General features: G+C 41.9%; 1 protein-coding gene across 3 annotated transcripts in view; it reads right to left on the bottom strand.

Moving 5' to 3' along the window:
* Positions 1-240: 240 nt before the first annotated feature.
* The window catches only part of rpl29 (ribosomal protein L29), a 102299-nt gene continuing 78389 nt past the window's right edge, over positions 241-24150 (bottom strand). Inside the window, exons 1-4 of one of the 3 annotated variants that reach the window (XM_049021815.1) lie at positions 2501-2575; positions 2032-2081; positions 1883-1947; positions 241-449 (exon numbers count right to left, since the gene is read on the bottom strand). In XM_049021815.1, the coding sequence (XP_048877772.1) occupies positions 351-449; positions 1883-1947; positions 2032-2068 (201 nt within the window). In that variant the 5' untranslated portion in view covers positions 2069-2081; positions 2501-2575 and the 3' untranslated portion in view covers positions 241-350. Of the gene's footprint in view, positions 450-1882; positions 1948-2031; positions 2082-2500; positions 2576-24150 lie in introns of those variants that run through there. The other 2 variants (XM_049021816.1, XM_049021817.1) reach the window with 2 other exon arrangements.

Raw genomic sequence — 24150 nt, forward strand, 5'->3', positions numbered from 1 at the left:
GAATTCACATTTCCCCCCATTTCTGCTGCCCTTTCCCACCCACTCAACACTAAGTAAACAAAGTTAAAGGACAGGGAGATGCACATAAGAACGCAGGAAACATGAAATAACTGAATTACACAAAATATATTCTGGTAATGAAGATAGGATTACTCAACTGATTTTTAGGCAACATCTCAAACATTGAAAATCTATCTTAAAAGTGTTAAAGATCCATAAGAATCATGCGAAATGACAGACTTGTTTTAATCAATCCACTGCTTTATTCAAGTACAAAACCTGAGTCAGATGGAAACAAGCAGTCCACACAAGCACTGTGACATGGCCACATCCACAGGGACACCCCCAGTTTATTTGGCAGCCGCCAGCTTAGCAGCCCTCGCCTTCTTCAGTCCTTTCTTGTTGTGCTTCTTAGCAAATCGCATGTTCCTCAAGAATTTGGGGTCAACCTACAAAGAAAGGGATTCCGTATGAGCAACTCTGCGAACTTCCAAACACCTGGGGTACATTCAGCAATCAGAATTTCCAACCAAACGTAGTGGATGAGGGGAAAAGCATATAGAAATCACTATACGGGACAAAAATGATTAAAGCAGAGCGCAAACTCACCATTCAAGGCTATGTCACGAGTAATGGAATAATACCACTAAAAATAATTCTGTGCTTTCCCGCATAATCTATTTCCAGCTCATTATCCAGTAATCACGAAAATGGCACATAAAAAATGCTGACGATGACCACGATCCATCTATCCATTAACTGTACCCGCGTGCCTATTCAGGGTCGCAGGGGTCCGGAGACCATCCCAGAAGCTAAAGGCACAAGGCAGGGAATAACCCAGGATTGGGCGCCAAACCATCACAGGGCACATGTAAAATCCAAGCAGTAAAATCATATAGATATATTTTTTAATTTAGAAAGTTTTCATTCTGCTGATCTTAAAACCCATTAAATATAAAATTTCAACATCTGTAAACGATACAGTACCCTTTACATGGAACATAAACAAGCCCACCCTTCAATCCCACCTTGATTACAGTGCAGAGCCCAGATCTAGCAACTCATGTCAAATATTAAACAGGCAACCAGCTTCAACCGCAAATCCCCACAAAACGTTATTGTCAACTTCATTTTGGGTCTTATAAATAAACAACTGTGATTAAATTGCTGTTCAATCTGCCAAACTCAAGCTAAACAACGAATGCGCATGGAAGGAAAACAACTTAAAGGACACTCCGCAGACATCAAACAATGCAACAAACCAGCTAGCTGAGAGATACTGGAGAGAGGGAAACGCACAATTTATGCAAATTATGTAATTAAATTGATACACCTAAAGGCATTGTAGCAAGAGAAAAAAATGACAATGCATAATATATTTAAACTGTTCTGAAGTTCCAAATTAGTTTAGTATTTAAGGAATATTTTTAAAGTGTACAAAAGAAACTTCTGCAAATGCCCAAGGAAACCACTGTCCAAAGCAGCAGGCACCGCTATCTGTAAACACCAGGATTTGAACAGATATTCTTCCTTGGTTCACAGCACATATCAGGAAGTTCAGCTGACTTCAGCAAAGGTTTAAAAGCACTGTCTAGCAAGGGTATCGCCTTTATACGCACAAGATTTTATTCAAAAGAATCACAGAAACGGAGAAATTATTCTTCGGGGAACTGCTCAAAGCAGCCAAATTAATGTAGGAGCGGGAAAATGTCACTTAAACCAAATGCACAACAGCCTGAGCCACAACTGCTCTTATCAACAGGTACGCTTTTAAACTATGGCATCAGTCATCATTGGTGAAACTGGGTAAAACAGCATCAGATCATGCGGTTAGCGATCTACAAGGCCGGCTGTTAAATAAGCGGCGGTCTCTGACACTTACCCCCTTCAGAGACTCGTATCTGTGAGTCCTCGGTTTCTTGATGCCGTTTCTGTGAGCTTTGCGGGCTAAAAGGGGCACACAACAGGAAAAAAACTCACTTTGACTGAACATTGATCTTCTACATGACGCACCTTGCTGAAGTAACTTACACTGGTTGTGGGTGGTGTGGTTCTTCGACTTTGCCATTTTGATAGTCTAGCTATAGAAAGAAATACAGAAAGTAAGGCGACAACTCGATGAGGGCCGCTCTTCCATACAACGCAAGCTAATGCGCGTCACAGAAATTTTACTGCTATACTTTAACGGGGCTCAAGCATACAAAGGCTTGTAATATACTAGGAATGCGCACAAATAGCGCTGTCTGGGATAAAATTATTCCACTAAAGACTAATCAAATAAATAAGTCAAATTTAACATATGCTTGGCGAACGGCAGGAAAGGCTACATACTGAATCAAATTTTGTCTCGGGAAAAGCAATCTTTCAAAAAATACACAATTCAAGTGGTTGTATATATGTTATCATTACTTAAACAGACTTCAAACATCACACTTTCTTTTCATATACTTAGGATTAATCAGGGTTTTCGTTAGTAAATCGCTGAATAAAAAACATACACCTTCCACACGTACAGAATCCCAACCGGAAGAGGAAGAACTAGCGTGGAGAATTATGGGAAATTAACCGAATAATTTCTGAAAGAAACCATCGAAATTACGGGTGTTAGAGATACTTCCGGTTTAGATTGCAGACATCAATATGGTGGCAGGTGCACCCTAAAATTCCAGTTGCTAGCTGTTTTTGTCGCTTTTTACTTTTGCATGAAAGATATTTTTTTGTTAATAACGTGTATGTTCATTTTAGTAAATTGTGGTAAGCTAAAACTTTTGTTATATGAGAAGAATTTTTTAAATTGGATCGGTTCAAGCCCCGAGACTAGAAACTATCCATGCATACATCAATCCATTTATTTCCTATACCCACTCCCAATCCTGGGAGTCCTGGAGCTCAACCCCGGGACACCCGGGATGGAGCACTCAGACTATTCAAGCTATTCAGCCAAATTTAGGAGAATGGTGCCGTCATGCAACATTTCGGATTACTTCGATGATTCCGGTCATTACTGTTTGCTTTGTATTTCAACTTACGATACTTTGGTCAATAGGAACCAAAATACCTGTCGTGCCTGTTCTTCTGGGAATTTATTAAACGAGACCATAACGAAGAGCGCCACCACGTGAGCTGGAGACAGAAATCTTATTTTAAAAAGTTTTTTTTTTCACATCCTGGAGGATGGGGTGAATGGCGCCTTTAAGTGGCCGCATTAGATACCCAGAAACCGGGAAAAAGAATTCAGTTTTCAGATGTTCTCTAAAGATGTACATGTACGTCTCGCCGCTAGTGACAGCGAGAGACATGCAGACGTATATGTGTTACCAGTTATTTAATAATGTCTGATGTCTAAGACTTTTGTCCTTGAAACCCCTGTACATTGTTGATTCATATTTCCACTTCTACTTGGCCTCCTGTCCTTCAATGGCTGGCTATTCAATAATTTTCTCTGTATAGGAACTTTAAACACATATTCTCTGATAGGCCTATTAAAGATCAGCTGTCTGTAAATTACGCATAATATGTACATATATGTCCTGAATTGTACTGGCATCCTGACTGGGGTGCTCTCTTGAACTTCCAAAATACCTTAAATGTGACATTAAAGGTTTTACTATAAATTATACAAAAACCTGTGTTGAAAATGCCGATAGCCCAGTTCTTGTATTTGGTAAATGGACTGCATTTATATAGCACTTTTCTACTATTACAAGTACTCAAAGTGCTTTATATTTCATGCCTCACATTCACTCATCCACACACCGGTGGCAGAGGCTGCCATGCAAGGCGCCAACCTGCTCACCGGGAGCAATTTGGGGTTCAGTGTCTTGCTCAAGGACACTTCGATGTCGAGGAGGAACCAGGGCTCGTACCTGCAAATCTCTGCTGAACAATAGCACTACCTCCTGCACCACCATCTTCAGCTGTATTTAACAGCCTTTGCCAGTTTGAATTATCCACATTATTTCTTGCATTTTTCCCCCTAGGTTTGTATGAAACCTTTGATTCACGATGCTTCCGTGGAAACACTGGACGGTCCTGATGAAGCTGCGCTAATGCAAAACAATATCCAGCAGGGGGCGATATTATTTCATTTATTTGAAATTGAGTAAGCACGATCTCCAGAGCTGCCAAACACTCAAGTACCCTTAAGCTGTTACAAAATCTTTGTTATGTGTATCACATTTGTTATATATTCTTTCACGACTTCAGGAATAGTTTGTATTAAAAACAAAACTGACATATAAAGACTCTCTTGTGAAGGGTCTTTTGGGTAATTCATGTTACAATGAGGGACCAAAAATGTTCACATTTCTAAATTAAGAAGATTTTTTTTCTTAAATAGGGCTTGGAGTTATTAGAGTAACCTGGCAGGGGCACGTTTAAATTGTAATATAACAATCTGCTAGCTAATAGTTTATTAGAAGTGTGCTAATTATCAGTAATAAAACGATAGGTAATAAAAAATAATAACGGTGATTCTGTTGCCGATGCTTTAAGGCAGTGGCTGCGCAGTAACGCTTGGGCTCTGCACAGGAAATATGTGCCTGTGGAAAAAAATGATTCAATTATCTCGCTTGCATGTAACGAGAAAAGTACTTCAAATGTCTGCTTGGCAGGTGAGATAACAGAAGTAGGTGAGAATGAAATAGGGCACATTTTGAGTAATTGAGGATGTTATATCATCTCTGCAGCGTGTATCGTGCAACCAGGTCGATCGGGTCTCAATGAAGCACTGAACCAACAGAAACAATACCTGACGTTTCTTAAACTAGGTTTGCTAGCACTGAGTCAATAAAATGTTAACAGTGAGATAGAAATTAAATTATCCTCACCAGTCTTCCACTATAAGAATAAAAAAACCCATTGAAATACTTTACGGAAATAAAAAAAGCAACAGAGTCGTTTTGTACTGCATAGTGCTGTCCACGCAATGGACATTTTAACCTCAGATTGTATAAGCCAGTAATTCACCGTAGTTTAAATAATATAGTGAGAAGAAAACGTTTTGCTATTTTTAAAACATATGGCGTGCTGGGTTTTTAGTTTTTTAGTAATTGACTTATTAGTTATAAAATTGTTTACTTATTGAGCACAATTAGCATGGCAGGTCGGTGATGAGTTCAGGTTGATCTTTGTACTGTGGCCATCACACAACACAGGAGGCGTGATATGAGGCACTCTCGTGCGGGAGTGACGTAAGCCCTCCCCTCCATGTCGCCTGTGGCACCCCCCAACCCCCACCCAACCACCTCAGCCATGGCAAATCTCATCTCGTGCTGAAGTAATGGCATGGCATCCTATATTTAGCCCATCCTCAAACTAGCAGTGCAGCCTGGCTTTTCACAAGAATGCTATTTCAGTCCTCTGACTGATCCAGGTACAGGCTGTGATTTTCCCCCCTGATTTTTTTGTTTTTGTACCAAAAAATGCAAATTTCTCCTCTTTTACAGATTGAAACATAAACTCCTCAGTGGCATCATTACTTTTTGCTGCATATTTTACTGAAATGCAGAGAAACGCTCACGCTGATGTTTTGTTCAACGTGCTGTTTAATCCCAAGGCATCGCTTGAAGGCATTAACATATAACACGTGCACCACTGTGACACGTTACACGTTGCGCGTTCGATGTTCTGCTGGATTCCCAAACTTTCGACCTCAGTGTAGCTCAATCACCTCAGCGAATTAGGGCCCTCTGCTCAAGACAGAAAAACAGCAAGAGCATGACATCATTGTCATAGTTCTGAGTCTCTGTGGAGGAGTGGATCTCACGGTGCACTCAAAGGAGGGAGCTCAGCCCCCAGCCAGGTCCCAGACCTGGTCTGGGCTGTGAAACCGATCTCCGAGTAGGCCGGGGAGCAACCTGCTTTCATTATTTCAGCAAATGCCGCTTCACCGGAGAATTCGATACCCTTGACTGGCAAACTGTTTTGCCATCAGTCGAACATACAACAAAAAAAAAAAAAGAAGAAAGAATTTTATTGTGTTTCCCCTAAATCGGGGGAACAGTACGGAGCCATAATTCAACGTGTAGCATTCTCCTGCCTCATCGTCATCTCGCCACAGCCCAGGCCTCAAGTGACACCTGCTTTCAGGCAGGATTCCTCCGTCTGCTTAGGATTTCAAAGACAAAGAAGGAAATGTCTCCGGAAAAAATAAACCTTTTGTTCGGCTTTCGCTGCACAATAATCCAAAACTATCCCTCGGAAATACTGTCACTAATTAGACTTTTCTTTGGCCGCCAGATGATCGGAAATTAAGTCCTTCTGATAACATACTAGGCTTATTGCAGGTTTTTTGTTATTGTTTTAAATGCTGATAAGAAGGCAGCGCCATGCCAAAGAAATACATAAGTGATTAAAAATGCACCTTTTCATATAATGGTAAAATAAAAATGATGGATGGGGCAAATCTATTAAAGCAACAGCAGTAATTAAGGGTTTGTAATACTGTGTTTGTTTCCCTCAATAAACCAATAAAACAGCAGAGCAAACATTATCTTTAGTAAATAAGACATAATCAATAAGTTCTGGTGCCACACAATATTTGTAAGACAATATTTACTGTCAGTTTAACTTCCTTCAAACAAAGCAACCTCTGAATTGCCCCTCATCGGCCTGTAAAAGAAATTATCTCGCTTTCCGTTATGACGCAATAAATAAACTTAAAGAAAAGAACCAACAGAAGGTTCCGGAACTACGGAGTACGCAAGCGACACTTCAAGATGGCTCCTTGGCTTCAGCTTCTGGAGAGTGGGCGGGGCAGTTCAAAGCCCACAGTTCGGCTCCCGGCTCTGGCAATCTGATCCGAGTCGGAGAGCTCGGCGATCAGTCCTGGCCACTCCCGCTCTCCCCCCGGTGCGTGTGGCAGGACCCCAGCACCACTGCTGTCCCCAAGAAACGCAAGGTGAAGATGCCACATCCCCCCGCCTCCTCTTAAATATAAACATCACTCGCCGGTCATGCCAGATAAATGCCCTGGTTAAACTGCCCACAGGATGACGCACCGGCCAAAAGACCCCCGGGCGCGTCTCTTGGCCTGACGCCGCCTGGTGGCTCGACACGGAAATCATGACAGCCGCCCTGGAGGTCCTTCACAGTGCATGTGTCCTCTATTACAGCTTTGTGTCCCGTATCTCTGTATCCCAGCAGCCTCTGTCTGTGGCCCCCACAGCACGGGACATTTGGAAGATATTAAGTGCTACAATCAACCCACCTCCCCCCAGCATCAGTTTCAAACTCCTCCTTCAGCGCTTTAATCAGAAGCTGAAAAGACATCCCCTCCCCCCCCTTAACCACAGCCACCTGTGTGCCAGCCTGGGCTTCATACCATGACCCCCATGTATACGACTCGGTGACATCAAAGGTCCCTTGAGACCTCTGTGCCTTTGGCGTACCCAATACCCCTGCACAGTCACACAAAGCCAGTGAACATCAGTCTGGTATCACAGCAGTTAAACAAATGGAATTATGGGTAAAAATGTTTAAGGGACAGTAAGGTTAGTTCCTCTAAAACCTTGAGTGTATCCATCTAAATGACTTGAATAAACATCTAGCTGTACAATTAAGAAATATTGGGCATTTTATTGAATAAAGTATTGAATAATTACCCATAATCCCTGTGTTTACTGCAGGGGAGTCTTGGAGTAAAAGTTACAGAAAGAAGAAACCAGAAAGGGGAAGGTGGGGTGGTTTCTTTGCATGGGGTGGCTCCGTTGTCAGCTGCTGGAAAATGGGAAGGAAGGAAGCCAACCTGTAGGAGCACAAGGCGTCACATCACGGTGGAGCCCAACCTGCAGGAGCGCAAGGCGTCACATCACGGAGGAGCCCGACCTGCAGGAACACAAGGCGTCACATCACGGAGGAGCCCAACCTGCAGGAGCGCAAGGCGTCACATCACGGAGGAGCCCGACCTGCAGGAGCGCAAGGCGTCACATCACGGAGGAGCCCAACCTGCAGGAGCGCAAGGCGTCACATCACGGAGGAGCCCAACCTGCAGCAGCGCAAGGAATCGCATCACAGAGGAGCCCAACCTGCAGCAGCGCATGCTGGCATGTCATGGAGGAGGCGGCAATGCTGGCACTCTGGGCAGCACTAGATATGAGTCAACCTGACCTGCCAGGCTGGAGGTCTGCCAGCATGACCCCAAGTCGATCGCTCTGCCCTGCATCCCACCCTAGTCTGCCGCATCTCTTTTACCTGTTGCGTGATCTGATGGTCAACATCAGTGCAATGCGAGCCTAACCCTGGGACACATTAAAGTCACATTAAGCTCAAGAGAATGCTTCAGAGAGCACAGGCTTGCTCGGCCAATTTATGGATCAGCCTATGTTCAGAAGGTTGCTGGTTCAAGTCTGGGATTTACTCGGTCAAAGTACAGCATTTGACACAATTGATCACAAAATACTCCTGGATAGGCTAGAGACTTGGGTTGGCCTCACTGGAACTCTCTTGAACAGGTTCAGGCCATACCTAGAGGTCAGAGGATGTTATGTTGAATTTGACTGTAATAAATCGAGGTGGACGTCTAATAATTGGAGTCCCACAAAGATCTATCCTAGGGCCACTCTTATTCGACTTCTGTATGCTTCCTTTAGGTCAAATTCTGCAAATTAACAATAGTTACGCAGGGAACACCCACATCTACCAGGCTTTGTCACCCAGTGATTTAGGCCCCATCAATTCCCTATGTCAGCGCCTTCAGCAAGCTAATCACTACAAGCAGCAGTGTTTCCTTCTACTCAACAAAGAGAAAATTGAGGTGATTGTTTTCCAGAAGAGAGAGAAGCAACTGAATGTTAGTGCCTTCTCAGAAATCTAGGCGTACTGCTTGATGAAGATCTCAGCTTCACTAAGCATATTAAGGCTATAACTAAGTCTCCCTTTTATCAACATTTCTGAAATCTGAGGCCTAATGTCCAAGCTTGACTTTGAAAAACGTATTCATGCCTTTGTCTCCAGTCCCTCAGATTATTGCAACTGTCCTTTACGGCCTTCCCAAACCAATCCATAAGACAGCTCATCCAAAATGCTGCTGCTAGAATGTCAAGGGCAACACCTTTCAAGGGGGCACATACTTAATAACAGCTTGGTTATTACTGAAGTACAAATCATGAACAAATTGCAAACAAATTTTTATTTTTTATTTTTATTTTATTGTCTTTTACGTGTAATTTTAAACTTTCCATTTAATGATTCCTATTACTTGAGGTTCAGCACGTTGAATGACCTCTGTGTTTGAAAATGTGCCATACAGAGTATAGTACAGTGCAAAAATGCTTAAAGCTATTTATCTGCATAGTAAGTGTATATTTGCTCAGAAAAAAAAACACATCAATCATTAAAACGTATGCAAATTAACAGCAACATAAAACACGAACAAAAATTCCTTCTGTTCTCCAAATCGTTTCTGGTATCTCTCTGGCTGGCTAGATGACCGCCGCTTTAGTTCCCTAACCTCTCCTCAGGGGCACCCCAGCCATTCCATGTGTTTGCTAAATTTCACCCCAAGTTTGCTTAATTAATTAAGTTAGTTGAACTCAGTGAGGAACCAATATACAAAAACAAGGTGTTCGGTTGGTTGACCCAAAAAGTACACGGGTAGCTTGGACAGTTGCTGCAAATACTGGTATTATTTTAGGACAGAATTTCAAACAACTGACACACTTTAACAAACATGATGTCATAGTTTCACAGCGACCTCAAGATCATTTCAACATCATTATCTTTCACTGCCTAAGACTTACGCACAATACTGTATGTCAAGGGTGTCCAATCTTATCCGTAAAGGGCCGGAAAACCGTAAAGGTTTTCACTGCAACTCCCTAATTAGATTACTAATTAGAGGACTGGGTTTGAAGAGCTGACCAACAGGTTATTCCAAAAACATGCACACACACCGGCCCATTGTGGATAAGATTGGACACCCCTGCTGTACATAAGCTTGCCTTGCCTTGGCAGAGTGATGTCACTGTTTGGCCCTTAAGCGAGGCCCTTGACCTTAACTGCTTCTGGGACTGACTGAGCCTGATTTCTCAAAAGTGTATGTCGTTTATAAATAATATATATATATATATATATATATATATATATATATATATATATATATATATATATATATTTATTCTTTTTTTAATATACAACCAGTAATAAAAATAATCATGAGTACTTAAGTATTAATTTAATCATTTGTTTAGTTGGTGGCAATTCTGCTCTTCTGACAGAATTTGTTCGCTTTTTCAGCAAAGTACAAAAGTTTGACAATCTATTTCATGGAAAAGAAATATGACGCCTTAGTTTTTTGACTAAATTTATAAGTTTTATGGTTGGAAGTCTGTGCTCCAGAATTTTTTTTTTTTTTTTTTGACTATGCACCACCAAATAAAGATTTACAACATTCCTCAGCATACAACAAAACTATTATTATATGATAAATGGTAAAGCTATGATAATTATTTTTAAACATTTTAATAATGTCACTGCTAAAATCAGCAGGCAGAAGAAGAAAACAATTGTGAGACAAAAAGTGATTTAAAAAGTTACGTAAGTCTGAGTGACTCATTCTTCTTGTCACAAACACACACCGACTGCATTTTTAAGACGGTTGAGTAATCTGTGTTTCAGGGACATCTTGCTGTTCCTGACCTGGTTTCTCCGTGGTCGGACAGCTCCTGCTTCGTCTTAACAGCCCAGAAAATTCTGTGCCCCTCCCAGGGGGTCGAGCGAGCTTTAGGGCGTAGTGTGTCCCAAAGTGGGACAGTGTATCTGGTGGACTTTCAGGACACAAATAAAGAAGAAGGAGAAAACGTCTGTGAAAAGGACCAGTAAACTAAAAACTAAGATAAGATGAGATAAGATTGATTTTATCTCTGGTGCATTCTGCAGAATGGTATGTAAAGTGGAGAAATACAAACAGTCAACAACAAGATGGTTACAGACTGTGTGTACAGTGCAGTGACAGTACACACAGTGCAGTGACAGTACACACAGTGCAAGTAAATAAAAAAAAAGAATGATAATGAAATGAATAAATTAAAAATAAATTAACAAAATGTATGTGCAATTAACTGTCTCCATTCAGTTGGTTTTCTTGCTCAAGACTGACAGCTAAAATTATTTTAATGGAACAGTGTGTGAATTTGCACATGAAGGGCCTTTCCATCTGACACCTTTTTACTGAAGTGCAAACATGTATTAGTGAGCCAAGCTGAAGACTCCGAGTGTCATCAGACATGAAATCTGTGTCTGTGAAAGTAAAAAAAAGAACGGAACAGTGAAAAAGAGTGTGGCTGAATGAGCATGTTTATGCTACGTTTGTTGTTTGATGATCTGCGTTTTGTTTAGCTTTTGCTCAGTAACCAAGGAAGATGGATAGAATCAAAATACTGTACGTCTGTATATCTCACACGCTGAAAGGAAAATACACCAAAACTTAGATGCAATTCAATTTTTGCATGAGTGTCCTGTTGTGATTTCAGAGCAGTGAGGTGAAGGTTTGAGGTACTAGGTGTAGCAATCCCATGGAAGTTGTTTCCTTCCCAACAGGAGAGCCAGTGCTGACACTATATTTTTTTGCAATGACAGAGGGGGAAAAAGCTTCCAATTTACCATCAGTGGAGGGATCTGGATGAAAAATGCACACACACCCCCATAAAAAAAAAAATACATCGAAAAAAAGACATAAGTTCCTCTTTATGTTATGTTCTGTTTACAGGAAGTTCCATCCAACTGCATCTACCAAGAACTGGCAGGAAATAAAATGAAGGGAGATAGCTTCCTATAGATAACAGTTCACCTAATTCATTTAGGACTAGGTTACTATTAAGCAGAGATGGGAGCAAGTCATTCCTAGGTAACTCCGAGTCAAGTCTTGAGTACTTTGCCCTCAAGTCTGAGTCAAGTCCAAGTCTGTCCATCATTTTTGCAGTCAAATCACAAGTCATCAAATTTGTGACTTGAGTCAAATTCTAGTTCCTTCTTTTACCTTTAGTGATTAAAGCTTGATGCAGCAAAAACACACTACAGTACTTCAAAGGATACGTTCTTTATAGGCAGAGATAGGTTAAAAAGAGAGTGTCCACTCACTGATGTCCTCACACAGTTTTTATGTCTGTGTATATGTAGGGAGTGATATGTCTTTCCAAAAAACTCTTAGGAGACCTTGCATTCAGCGAATTAAAAATGCAGACAAAAGAGAATTAATATGCACAGAGATTATAAAACTAACATAACAGTATCCAGGGGGGGGACTATAGCCGAGTCATAGTCCAAGTTTGGTCCAAGTCTTTTTATCAGTTTTGCAGAGTTAGATCATCAAAGTCATCAAATTTGAGTCAAGTCAGGAGTCAGTGACTCGAGTCCCCACCTCTGCTATATGGGAATTTATATGACATTTCCTCAGTGAAATGACATGTGCTGTACGGCACAGGGACAAAATCCCAGTGACCCAGGTACAGTGTTTTTAACTGCGTTTACTCTGATCCCATTGTGTCGTTCAGGTGGCATATGAAGCGATTGCTGTATAATGAGATGCTGGTTTGGGCATCCTGAAGCAGCCTGGTACTTGTGATCCGTCACTGGTGCTGCCTTAACACGACCGTTGTGAGGCAGGTTGTGACAAGCCAGTTTCCCTATGTCATGGATTGGGATCGGTGCTCTTGACGGTTTTGTCACTCAACTACTATCACGTGGCTTCTGTTCTGGCACTACCGCCCCAGTGGCTGTTTTTGGAACAGCGCGCACTCTGGAGAGCGACTGAAAGCAAGTCTCCTAACACAGCTAACCAGGCTACGGCCTCCGGCACAGAGTACCAGGAACGATGGATCTCCCCTTAGTCTGATTTGCCCTTTGGTCACACAGCCAAGTCCCCTAAAGACTGATGAGCACTGAATAAAAATAAATGGAGGAAGATAAGGACAAAATATTGGGTCAGGTCAGGACAGGTGACCAAAATATTATAAGTGAAATGGAAGATAGCCGCATGCTAACATAATAATATCCATCCATCCATCCATCCATTTTCCAAACCGCTCATCCTATTGGGTCGCGGGGGGTCCGGAGCCTATCCCGGAAGCAATGGGCACGAGGCTGGGAACAACCCAGGATGGGGGGCCAGCCCATCGCAGGGCACACGCACACACCATTCACTCACACATACACACCTATGGGCAATTTTGCAACTCCAATTAGCCTCAGCATGTTTTTGGACTGTGGGGGGAAACCGGAGTACCCGGAGGAAACCCCACGACGACATGGGGAGAACATGCAAACTCCACACACATGTGACCCAGGCAGAGATTCGAACCCAGGTACCAGAGGTGTGAGGCAACAGTGCTAACCACTGCGCCACCATGCCGCCCCACATAATAATATACTAACATATAATATACTAAATCTAAACTTTCTTATTAAAATATATCCAGCTGTAAGCGTGGCTGAAGTTTAAATTGAGGGCTATGAGCAAATCCCTGTTAAGAGACTAAACACTTTATGTAATTAATCCTGCGGAGGACTGAAAGGGGAAAGAAAGGCGTTCTGTGTTCAGCGGAAGACTCAAACTCCAGTGATTGCAACCCCCATATTCTGCTGACAGCAGGAAGGGTGAATTATGGTGACACTCACGATGAGCTGAGCAGATTATGAGGTTGGGGCCTGTTCCTTCCTGCTTAGCCTGCTCACCGACCATGTGTCACTGGGCCTGTGTAGCTCTAAAAATGGCCGCCCTTCCTATTGGAGCCCCAGGCTTAAACCCGAATGTAGGCCAAAGGTTTGCGTGACTCAGTTTAATGCTTTACTTATTTACGACATCACAATTAACTAAGCAAAAACCATCCGTAAATGTTTACACATACTGTAATGTGTACTAATTCATTTACCTGAACAGGATGCTACTGAAAATAACAGAGTGATTGACATTGTCTATTGTTAATAATTAATAGACTAGAATTTAGCTTAACTGTTCTTTCCAGGAAGAAGATAGATGGATGGATTTATTTTCTAGGTGATTTAGAACAGGTTCCTTTGTGTTCCTGATTTCCAAACTGGCCAGTGAAGGTGGTTGATTTAGTACTGTTTAATCTTTGCTAAACTAAGCTATACAGGTATAAGACTGGATGAATGAGCTTTGAGAACAAAAAAACAACTTTTAACTTGTTACAGGGTAGGCAAGTACCCCTCCATGAATCCCCACATTAGCGTGGTGCAGGGGTTTCTGTGTCTCAGTGGTCCTATGAGCTATCTTGCAATTTCTCCTGTTAGGGTCTCCCATGGTAAATAGGTCCTAGGAGAGAGACCAGAATAAGGGTGATTCAAATACCCTTTACGGAACACAATAAAAGGGAACCAGAAACCACACCTGAAAAGGGTGGAGCCAGGCCTGGGGGGGTGCTTGGTGGTTGAGCCCCTACCCATGGGGTCAGGTCACGCACAGCCCGAATGAAGCACATGTGACAGTTCTCCTACAGGAGGAGCCATAAGGGTACAGTGAGCGGTAGGTCAGGTGGCAGTCAAAGGAAGAGGCCTTGACGGGCCGATACCCTGCTACCGAAACTAGGTGAGCATAGAATGATGTATATCAGTCGCAAACATGACATTTCCTTAAACGGATCTGCATGTAATAACATTCAAGTGATTATTAACTGACTTGGAAATACGAACAAGTCAGAGGTTGACGTTCCTTCAGATGTGCAGCTGATACGAGATCGGACTGATTCAGGCCCTAATTTTTTTCTTACATCTGAAAGCAACTCTGGAAAAAAAAATTAAGAGACCACTCTATATTTTTTTTAACAAATCTGCATTTTTAAATCCTGGTTTAACCCCGGTTCTGCTGGCAGAAGGCTACACTGCAGAACAGGCTGCGTCCAGGCTCAAAGTTACTAATACAGCAGTATATAAGAACATGGTGAAGCAAGAGACACTGGTAATGACTAAAAACCAGCCAGGTAGAGGGCACTTGGACTTGCCAGAGATGACTGTCAACTGATCCGACAGTTTCTCATGAATCATAGGATGACCTCAAGTGACCTTCAAAAAGAATGGGCACCATTAGGTGGTGTGAAGTGCACTGCTAGGACAATTCATAACAGGCTCTTAGAAGGAGGACTGAAGTCCTACTGTATAAAGCAAGGGAGATGCCCTTCATCAATAAGAAACAGGCAAGAGTCTGGCTGGGGTTTGCAAAAAGATGCATACCCATAAATTAAAAAATGAGTGAAACTGAAATTTTTGCTGCGGTCTCTTAATTTTTTCCAGAGCTGTATTTGTAAACATGCATGGAAGGTATCTGAATATGAATCTGGTGACAGTAATGTTTTGTGCTGGCTTTGTCCTCACAAACCATCTATTGATTTTACAACACTTCATGTTGACATAAACTGAATGCCAGCAAATAATAACATATATCTTGACATTTATTGCAAAGAAGGCAAAACAAAGTTGGCTGTGAAAACAAAATAAAAATAAAAGTGTGTGTTGCTCATGGAGAGGTTTTATGGCACTATTTTACTATTTTTAGCAGGTCTGAGTTTACTAAGTCACATTTACAGATGATGAAAAAAATGCAATTTGCTTTTAATATTTGTTCTTTTCGTTTGAGAAGGAAACAGCTGCTTGAATGAATTTCTCAACAGTGATGGACATCATGAAATGAGCGTGACCTAGATAGCCATACCTCTTTTTAAGAGAAGAGCAGCTCAGAGGTTTCGGAGCTTGTGCATGTGTATCTGAAGGTTGCTGGTTCAAATCCTATATTTGATAGGGTGATTTTGTTATTGGGCCATTGAGCAAAGCCCCTGACCACGCTTTCTCAAAAATGTATGTCACTTTGGATAAAAGAGTCTTACTACATACATGTAAGAGCCAGAACCTGCAACTGCGGTCTGTCTATGAGATAAGAGCCTTTGGTGATTGTCCTAATGCATAAATGTGGAAAGGACACAAAAAAATGAGAATGACAGCCTGTGTGTGCTCAGGAGAAGGACTGGGTATGTCATCCTAAATTATATAAATCCCAGACTCAATAAACCTGGCTACCATTTATTAATTTAAGCATACAATCAATATAATGAAACTATAATGATGTGGCACAATTGATCAGATTGATAATTTCACAGTTGCAACTGTATCTGTGACCTTAGCAGACCCCTAATTGGAGGTATGTGGTCTGTCTTTGTTGTTTATATCATGTGGTCCGGAGTGCTATTACGGCACGAGCATGTCAAGCAGGAGAGATTCGTGCGGAATTTAATTACGGCACACAGTGCATCGCCTAACGGCAGCGGGAGCCATGAACGGAGCTGGATGGGGCACCATTCTCATTCAGCTTTGCTGCACTGCCTAGGAGGGGAAGCAGCGAAGCAGAGAGGGATGGGGAGAATGAGAGAGCAACAGAGATGAACGGGGTGCGAAGGGGAGGGAGAGAACGAGGTGGGAGGTGGCAGGGGCGCCGCCAGAGACGAACAGCCTGGCGACCAACCCGCACACTCCCTCCATTGATCCCCCCAACCCCCCCCACTCCGGTATGAATGGAGTGGTGCAGCCAGTCACATGATGGGGGAGGGGGGGGGGACTGGTGTGTTCTGCAGCTGCAGCGGGGCGTCGGCGGCCGGGCGTCATTATGTAGCAATCAAATCGCTGGATTTCTGACAGGAAGCCTGCTCGGCTAGAGATAAGATGGTGTAACGTGAACCGGATCTAACCGGTTCCACGCCTGCCAGGGATTTTTAGGCTTCAATAGAGTGCAGTGACTGCATCCAGTAGATGTTGTTCACACAGAAAATAAAGTTTGCCCTGGTCTCTCTCCTTCAACACGACACGGTTAAATATCTAATTACTGTCTGAGGCTGGGGGCGTGTGGGCTTGTTTCAGCTCCATTTCCCTAATCCTTCTGCAATGTCGACGGTCAGCTTTTCCCAAGACACAAAAATCACCATTTAAAAGGATAATCAGCTACATAGCTTTCATACTTACAATAGATATACATTTACATTAATTTTTATTTAGCAGTCACTATTGTCTAAAGTGACGTACAAGTGAGACAAATAGCACAATACAACACTGTGAGGGAGTTTACTAGGCATAAGTGCAGCTAAGCTGAGCTTCCTATGAACGCCCAGGTACAAATGTACAGTAAGCAGCATTGGAGCCAAAGCTGCACAGTTTCCATATAAAGTAAGAACGTAAAAAGTCTCCTATTCTATGATTAAGATGAGCGACATCTAGAACATTCATGGAACATAGAGTGGTGTCAGGCTAGTACAGATATTCCTGGGATAGGTGTATGTTTCCTGAAGGTAGGGAGGGAATTTGTATAGATATAATGTAAACACATTGATCTGGTTATCACTGGAAGTAGCGTGTATGTGAAGGAGAGCCAACACAGCACAATCTGAATGCAGCAGAGCCAGCTATAAATAATTTGCTTGCATGTGCGTTCAGCTGCCCGCGTCCTCCATGAGGGCTAAAAAATCATATCAAAAGATGAAGGGAGACGCTGATGTTTTCGCAGTGAACCGTTCTGGGGAGACATGCTGTCACATTTTCCCACGTGCTGCACCTCGACAAACTGCAGCTGGGCAGATTCAATGAGGTTACCTCAGGAGATGAGGATCAGGTGACCGGCTGGAGAGAAATGCTTCAGCGCTGCTCTAACGCTTTCCAGCCTGTGCCAGATATTAGTCTGAAGTTAATCAAATAGCAAGAGAAAGCAATCCCTTTCAAAATACTCTGGTTACACAACAAAAAGGCTTAGCGCTCGCGTACAATGTGGATTTCCCTACAAGGCAGCCTAGAGATTTGCAGACTGTTATGGTGGTCTGGTTTTGTGTCTGTAAGTGCTTCCTGCATAATCTCTGAAAGCTCAGGCTTTTTCAGACTAAACTGCTCACATGTTGGACATTGCAGTAATTGCTCTGAGTTTACCGGTGAAGTCAACCCGCCGAATCAGACCAGTTATCCGTATGAGTTTGTTTGATCATGTGTGGCAATGATTCAAAACTAAAGCTGCTTTTTATGAATGATTTTACTTCACACAATATTTGACTAAATGGCAGATGAGACCACAGTGTTACAGGAAGCATAAATGATCGGTTTTGCATATTCATTCCTAATGATGTTTTAATGATCATGTCAAAATGAAAAATTGCAGTACTCCAAAAATCTTTATGAATCAAACACTAAGAGGATTAGTTAAAAATGTGAAACTCACGCAATAAAAAAAATCTATTGTAATATTTTGCAAATTGCATATTGTCCAAGCACCTTTCGTTCTGGATATGTGGTTGGAAGGTGGATGGATGGAGTTTTATGCCAAACAAGCTTTTATTTTAGGCATCAGCAGGGTCATAGCAAAGATACTGTGTACTGAAGCATTTAAAATTACGTGTTTTTTTTCCAAGAGTAAAGTCTCATTATTGATTTGTCATACAATAGGATGACTTGACGCTAAACTGGTTTAAGCCATATTCAGTGAGAACCTGTCTCTATTTTTTGGATACAACCAAATCACAGGAGGGCAGATTTACAACAAAAACTTTTATCCTAAAACCTATGGACCTCAAAGTTTTAACATGCTCCATTTCAAAAGGAAAATAAGGTTGATATGATGTATTCTGAGTAACTGGATTCTGTGTAAACTAAAATTAAGTATGCAATTCCTGTAATGAGAGGAAGAGCTTATTTTGATTTGTAGATTAGCTGAGTTTAGTCCAAATGTTGAGATATGAATCTTTTAAAACATATCAAATTAATCTGACGGTTTGTTTCCATGCATAGGACATGATATTTTTGTCTACAGTCAGGGTGAGCAAGTGTGGAAGTTCCTTAAGCAGCTTCAGACCTACACAGGCAAATTATTTATGACTATCATATTGTCATCACAGAACACAATGTGGAGGATGTGATTTGTTTTTCGTGGCTGCAGCAAGTATGAAAGTTCTGTACCTTCGTGTCCTAATTAATGTGCACTAAGGTTGGAAGAGTCAAAGAAAAAAGGCCATCGATACCTCAGAAGGTCAAACATTTGTTAAAATACACTCAGTAGGTGGCGAGAATCGATGGCAACTCAGCGTGACTTATCTAGTCAGATCGTACACAATGATGAAAGGGCGAGATTCAGTATTGTAGAGATGAGAACTCGGTCTTGCACAACTGAGGTAAGAGCAACAGCGGGAAAGAGGCCATTCCGGAATGCATTCATCAATTCCGATCCAAATCAGGAAATGGAACTGGAAGTGGAATTTAAATTCCATTCAAATTCTGTGCCCTATAGTTTTTTATTCCAAACCCAACTCCAGTTCCATTTCCTGATTTCGACTGGAATTGATGAAGCGCCTCAACCCTGAGCAACTGGGCAGAGAACATGGGAATAATCAAGTTCTGGACAAACAAACTGGTGGTTTCAACCAGGTTGCAAAAGACATGATAAATCACCATCTCCAGATAAGTGACCATAGGAAATGAGACTCATGGCATCTCTATATAAATATTATTTTATGTTTCTCCCAAAAGTAATCCCATTTGCATTTTTGTCTATGGCTATTCTGAGGTCATGTCATGGTGTTGTAATAAGAGGTTATGCAGATGTATGGTAGATGTACTTGGATGATCTGTAACTATAGTTGGTTAAGAACTAAAAGAGGATATGGCAGTTTCACATACAGGGTGACGGGTACAGATAACAGTGGGTGGAAGGAGATAGAAACAGTTTTAAAATTAGCTCGTTGCACAGAATTGTGAGTAAGCGTTCACTGGTTCTTTGGCACAAAATGCCTTGCAGTGATGTGTGTAATACACCTCATAGTCTAAAGTACATGCGAAATGAGGGGAAACTTAAGCCACAGAGAGCACTTTAGATGAATCGTCCATCGTGCTTTTTAAACCTTTGAAATATTTCAAGTGAATGCAAGACATTGACGTCACTTCTACGAAAGGCGAGCCTTGGACTTTGGTTGCGGCTATCGCTGTTCTTGCAGGTTCCGCTTCTCTCTGAAGTCAGTAGCGTAGTGACTCACTCCCCGAGTTGCTAGTCTTAAGTATCACTGTGACCCTTTGCGATGAAGGATTCATCTCGGTCCAGGTCTTCCTGCTCCTCTTCAGATGCTGACCTTTGCCCCCTGCCCCCTGACTCATTCACCTGAACAAGGTACAGTCCACATTGTATATGACTGGAATGCAAGCAAATGTTCCTCCTGTGTAAATTTATGCCAAGTAAGGGGAAAAAATATCTGTTCACTAACAATACTGAGTCTTGTATTCTTAATCTCATTTGCTTTGCCTGGATGTCCCATGCAGGGACTCACTTGCAGGATAAGCCTCAAATCATTGCAAAACTGGTTGGATAAGAGGCTGCTGGAGGGACAGATGTATTATACAGTCATATACAGTGTCAAAGCTGGATCTGTTCCCAGCCACCTACATGGAAGGCTTCACTGATTATACACTTCCAGCCACATGTGCTCATTACATTGATCTTGAAGAAGAAAGGGGCCCATCTGATGACCTCAGTGACACAACAAAGACACCCCCCGCCCCCAGTTTGGACATAGATTGACTCGAAGCCTGTTTTTGAAGAATAGCTCTCAAGTCAACATCTATCCATTGTGTCTAGTTCGTCATTGACTGTTGAGAGCTTACGTTAGCATGTAGCACCAAGTAGCTCAGCAATGCTGTCGCCACTATATTAGCTCAGCTTCACTGTTAGCTTAACACTGGCGCTAGCTTGGTATTTTTTTTTATCTTGCTTTAGCTCTACTGGTCGCACAAATGAAGGAAAGATGACAATTGCGAATATGTTTCCTGGTACAAAGGTACTGGTGGAGATGTAAATGTCAGTAACATGCTAATGGGTAGCAGCTACAGATCCCGCATCCCCAGCTGACAGGGGGACGTCTGGAGCACATTTCTCCCTCTCAGTGTGTTTTCCAAAATGAACCTGTATTCTCTTCCAAAAGCTGCATTTTTTTTTTTCTTTTTCTTTGTGTGCCTGCATCTAATTATACTTACTGTACTGTGCTTATACGTCCTGAGGATGTTGGCTACTTCAGAGAAATAGCAGAAACCGACAGAGTTTATTTGAGTTAAACTATAAACCTGGAGTTCCTGTATTTTTTTAACGTCAAAAGAAGCACACATTAATTAAGCTACAACATGTATTTGGTACAACGCAACCACAGCAACAGCAGCAACAACAGTCAGCCGGGTAAACCGCTGATGTGACAGGAAGCCAAAAGAAGTAACTTCCAGGAAGAATTACAGAATTGTCTAAGTGTGACTAAGCGGACTTCAAATAAGCATGAACATAAACGGTAGCGTACTTTTGCCATGAATGAATTCCTTAATCTCACTAATCTGGAATTCCTGCACGGATAATCAATGTGAAATCTTATATGAATGACTTCCTTCTAAGCGTGGTTAATGGGCAAAGCCACCTTAAGCTTCCTGGGAGAGTCGCAGGGAGTACGGCCCCTGCGGTCCGGCCTGGGGGCCCCCGGGAGATGTGTGCTCAGGCCTCTGTGGTCACGTCCTATTTTATGGCTTCCTTCCTCAGTGATCATGACGAGCCTGATGGGCTCCCACACCTGGGCGATGAGAAGCAGGTTAGAGATAAATGTATCATGGACTCATTGGCCTAAAGCATCCTTGCACAATTTACTGCTGTAGGTGGAACACCTTTTTTCTACAAACACACACATTTCCTGTGCTAGATGCACTTCACAGATTTGTTACTGCACTTTATCAGCCACTGACTGCTTATAGTCTAGTTTTACACTGTCTGTTCTTTTTGTTCTGCCAGTACTCTTTTGCACAATCTCTATTGATTTTGCACCACTTGTACTGTTTTGAACTGTTGCTATTGTTTTACGCTATCTGTATTGTCCTGCATTCTCTGTTGTGTTTTTGTACTGTCTTTATACTTTTGTGTGGCTGAACTGAACGAGCAAGCAGCACAATTCACCTATGGCATGCAGCCAATGAAGATTGTGAACCTCGAATTAAATACTTTAAATAATATATATACAAAGTAGGTGCCATCTGCAGTTTGAGGGAAAGATGTTATTTTTTGACTAAATGACTGTCATTGTTGACATGAATAGCTAGGTTTTATTTCAGCTGACCTCCTGAGGCTATTATAATCATAAAGATAATTATCACTGTCAAGTAGTAAACACATATACAAAGCTCTTTAAGAACAAGCAACCGGAAATTAATTATTCTGAATTGTAAAAAGGATACTTGCTCTAATGCACGTAACTGGTCCAGTCAGGTAAACAGAGACTGACTCACATCCATTAATCTATTTACCAACCATAATCCTGTGTAGGGTTCGGGGGTGGGGGTGGTGAAGGATATCCAGACAGCATAGGGCACAAGACTGGGGTGCACCCTGGATGGGATGTTAGTCCATTTATCAACTAATAAATATTTTTCTTATGATGGGAGTTCCAGGCTTTCTGGCACTGGCAGGTTAAAAACACCCGTCCAGCCCCTGGAAAGGCATGTCAGTGTTGAATCAGTTTCTTAAGTCTGGGGCTTAAGCTCTGGGTTTCGGGCTGTCTGGGCTTGCCGTTATCCACAGGTTTGTGTCCAAATGGGGTATCGTTTGTCTCCAGGCTAAGCTGTTTGGAAGTTACCGATAGAAACAAAGAGTGGGAAAGGCATGTAAAATATACTGTAAACCAGGTCTTTTTAGCCTGCTGTCTGTGGACAGATTTCAGGGGACCGTGAACTTTACATCTGAAATTTGCATCTTTATTTTCACTAGGCTCTAAGTGACGAGGAAAAGGCTCATCAGCTTCACCAGGCTGCCTGCCAGCCAAGAGCGATACTTAATATGTTAAACTTAAACACGGTTTTAGGGTCATTTGCAGTTTTTGTCGATTTTTGCCACCGTCTGACAGTGTGGAAACTTCAACTGGACTGTGGACTGGTCACTGGTTCCAGTCAGAGCAGGTCTTAAACTAAAACGGCATCGTTTTTGACTGACTAATGTGGCAATAGTGTCGTGCTATTGAGTGTTAATGTTTCGCTGTTTAGCTTTATGTGTGTCCTGGACAGCACTTCCGCGCACCAATTTCCCAGAGTTATTAGTGTGTCTGTTCATTGTCCGTCTAATGTGAAATAAATGTAATGCTATATATTATGTTACATTACATTATGTTACGTTACATTATGTTAGCTGGATATGTAGTAGTCTGCCCTTAAATTATTAATAATTGTACAGGAATTATTGGCACAATGTAAATTACTCCAAAAACGTCATGTTAATATTGAGATGCTAAGCGGATGCTAAAATTCATAGTGATTTGCATTGTTTGCAACACTTGGGTTTAAGGGTCATGATTGCAGGAACATAATGCAATTTGCATGTGTTTCACTGTGAAGCCACAAGCCCCCTTGATAGAATATCTTTATGCAGATATAAATAGCCAGTGCAACCGCTTCTGCAGCACAAACATTGTAGGACTGGAAGTGAAACATCAACCCACAATAGCTATTTGACCTTTAGTATGGGTTCTGTTGACCGAAGAGCTCATTTTAATAAAATCTTTTAGATTTTCTGTTCAAAAAGGGCATCGTCTTCGTTTCCCTAATCTTAACCTGGTGAATACATTTTGACTGCTGTAAATATCATTTAGTCATATGTTCAAGGTTCATCTCAGAAACTGTTTTCTTAAAATATTTCCTCGTGTCTTATTGAAAGAGATGTACATTCTGAAGCCATTTTCCACATTTTTTGACTCGCGTACTGATGTTACCCTCTCTTGAAATCCAACTTAGGAAAAAGGGATGCAGACCAAAGGGCTGTAAAAGACGATCTCGCACAGTTTTTCCTGGCTAAATGAAAGAGTGGGAAGCCTAGCCGGCAGCTCCGATGTCAGAGGAACCCGAATCGGGGCTGAGGAATTCTCCGCGTGGTCTTTTTAAGCTCATCCAAGAAACATTACTACAGTCCCAGGCACCTATTACCAAGCAGTCGGTTGCCAAAAGCTTCCTGATCTATAAGAGGTTTGAAGGAAAACAAAATAGTGTTTCTTTTCTGAGGTGGCAGCCCAGCTTGTGTAAAACTTAATACTGAATAAAGAATAGAAAGTTCTGGGGGGTGAGAATGGAAAAGAACAGAGCAGAGTGTTTTACATCCCACTTGTAACCCCACAGAAC

Source organism: Brienomyrus brachyistius, chromosome 8 (assembly GCF_023856365.1).
Source record: "Brienomyrus brachyistius isolate T26 chromosome 8, BBRACH_0.4, whole genome shotgun sequence".
Taxonomy (NCBI): domain Eukaryota; kingdom Metazoa; phylum Chordata; class Actinopteri; order Osteoglossiformes; family Mormyridae; genus Brienomyrus; species Brienomyrus brachyistius.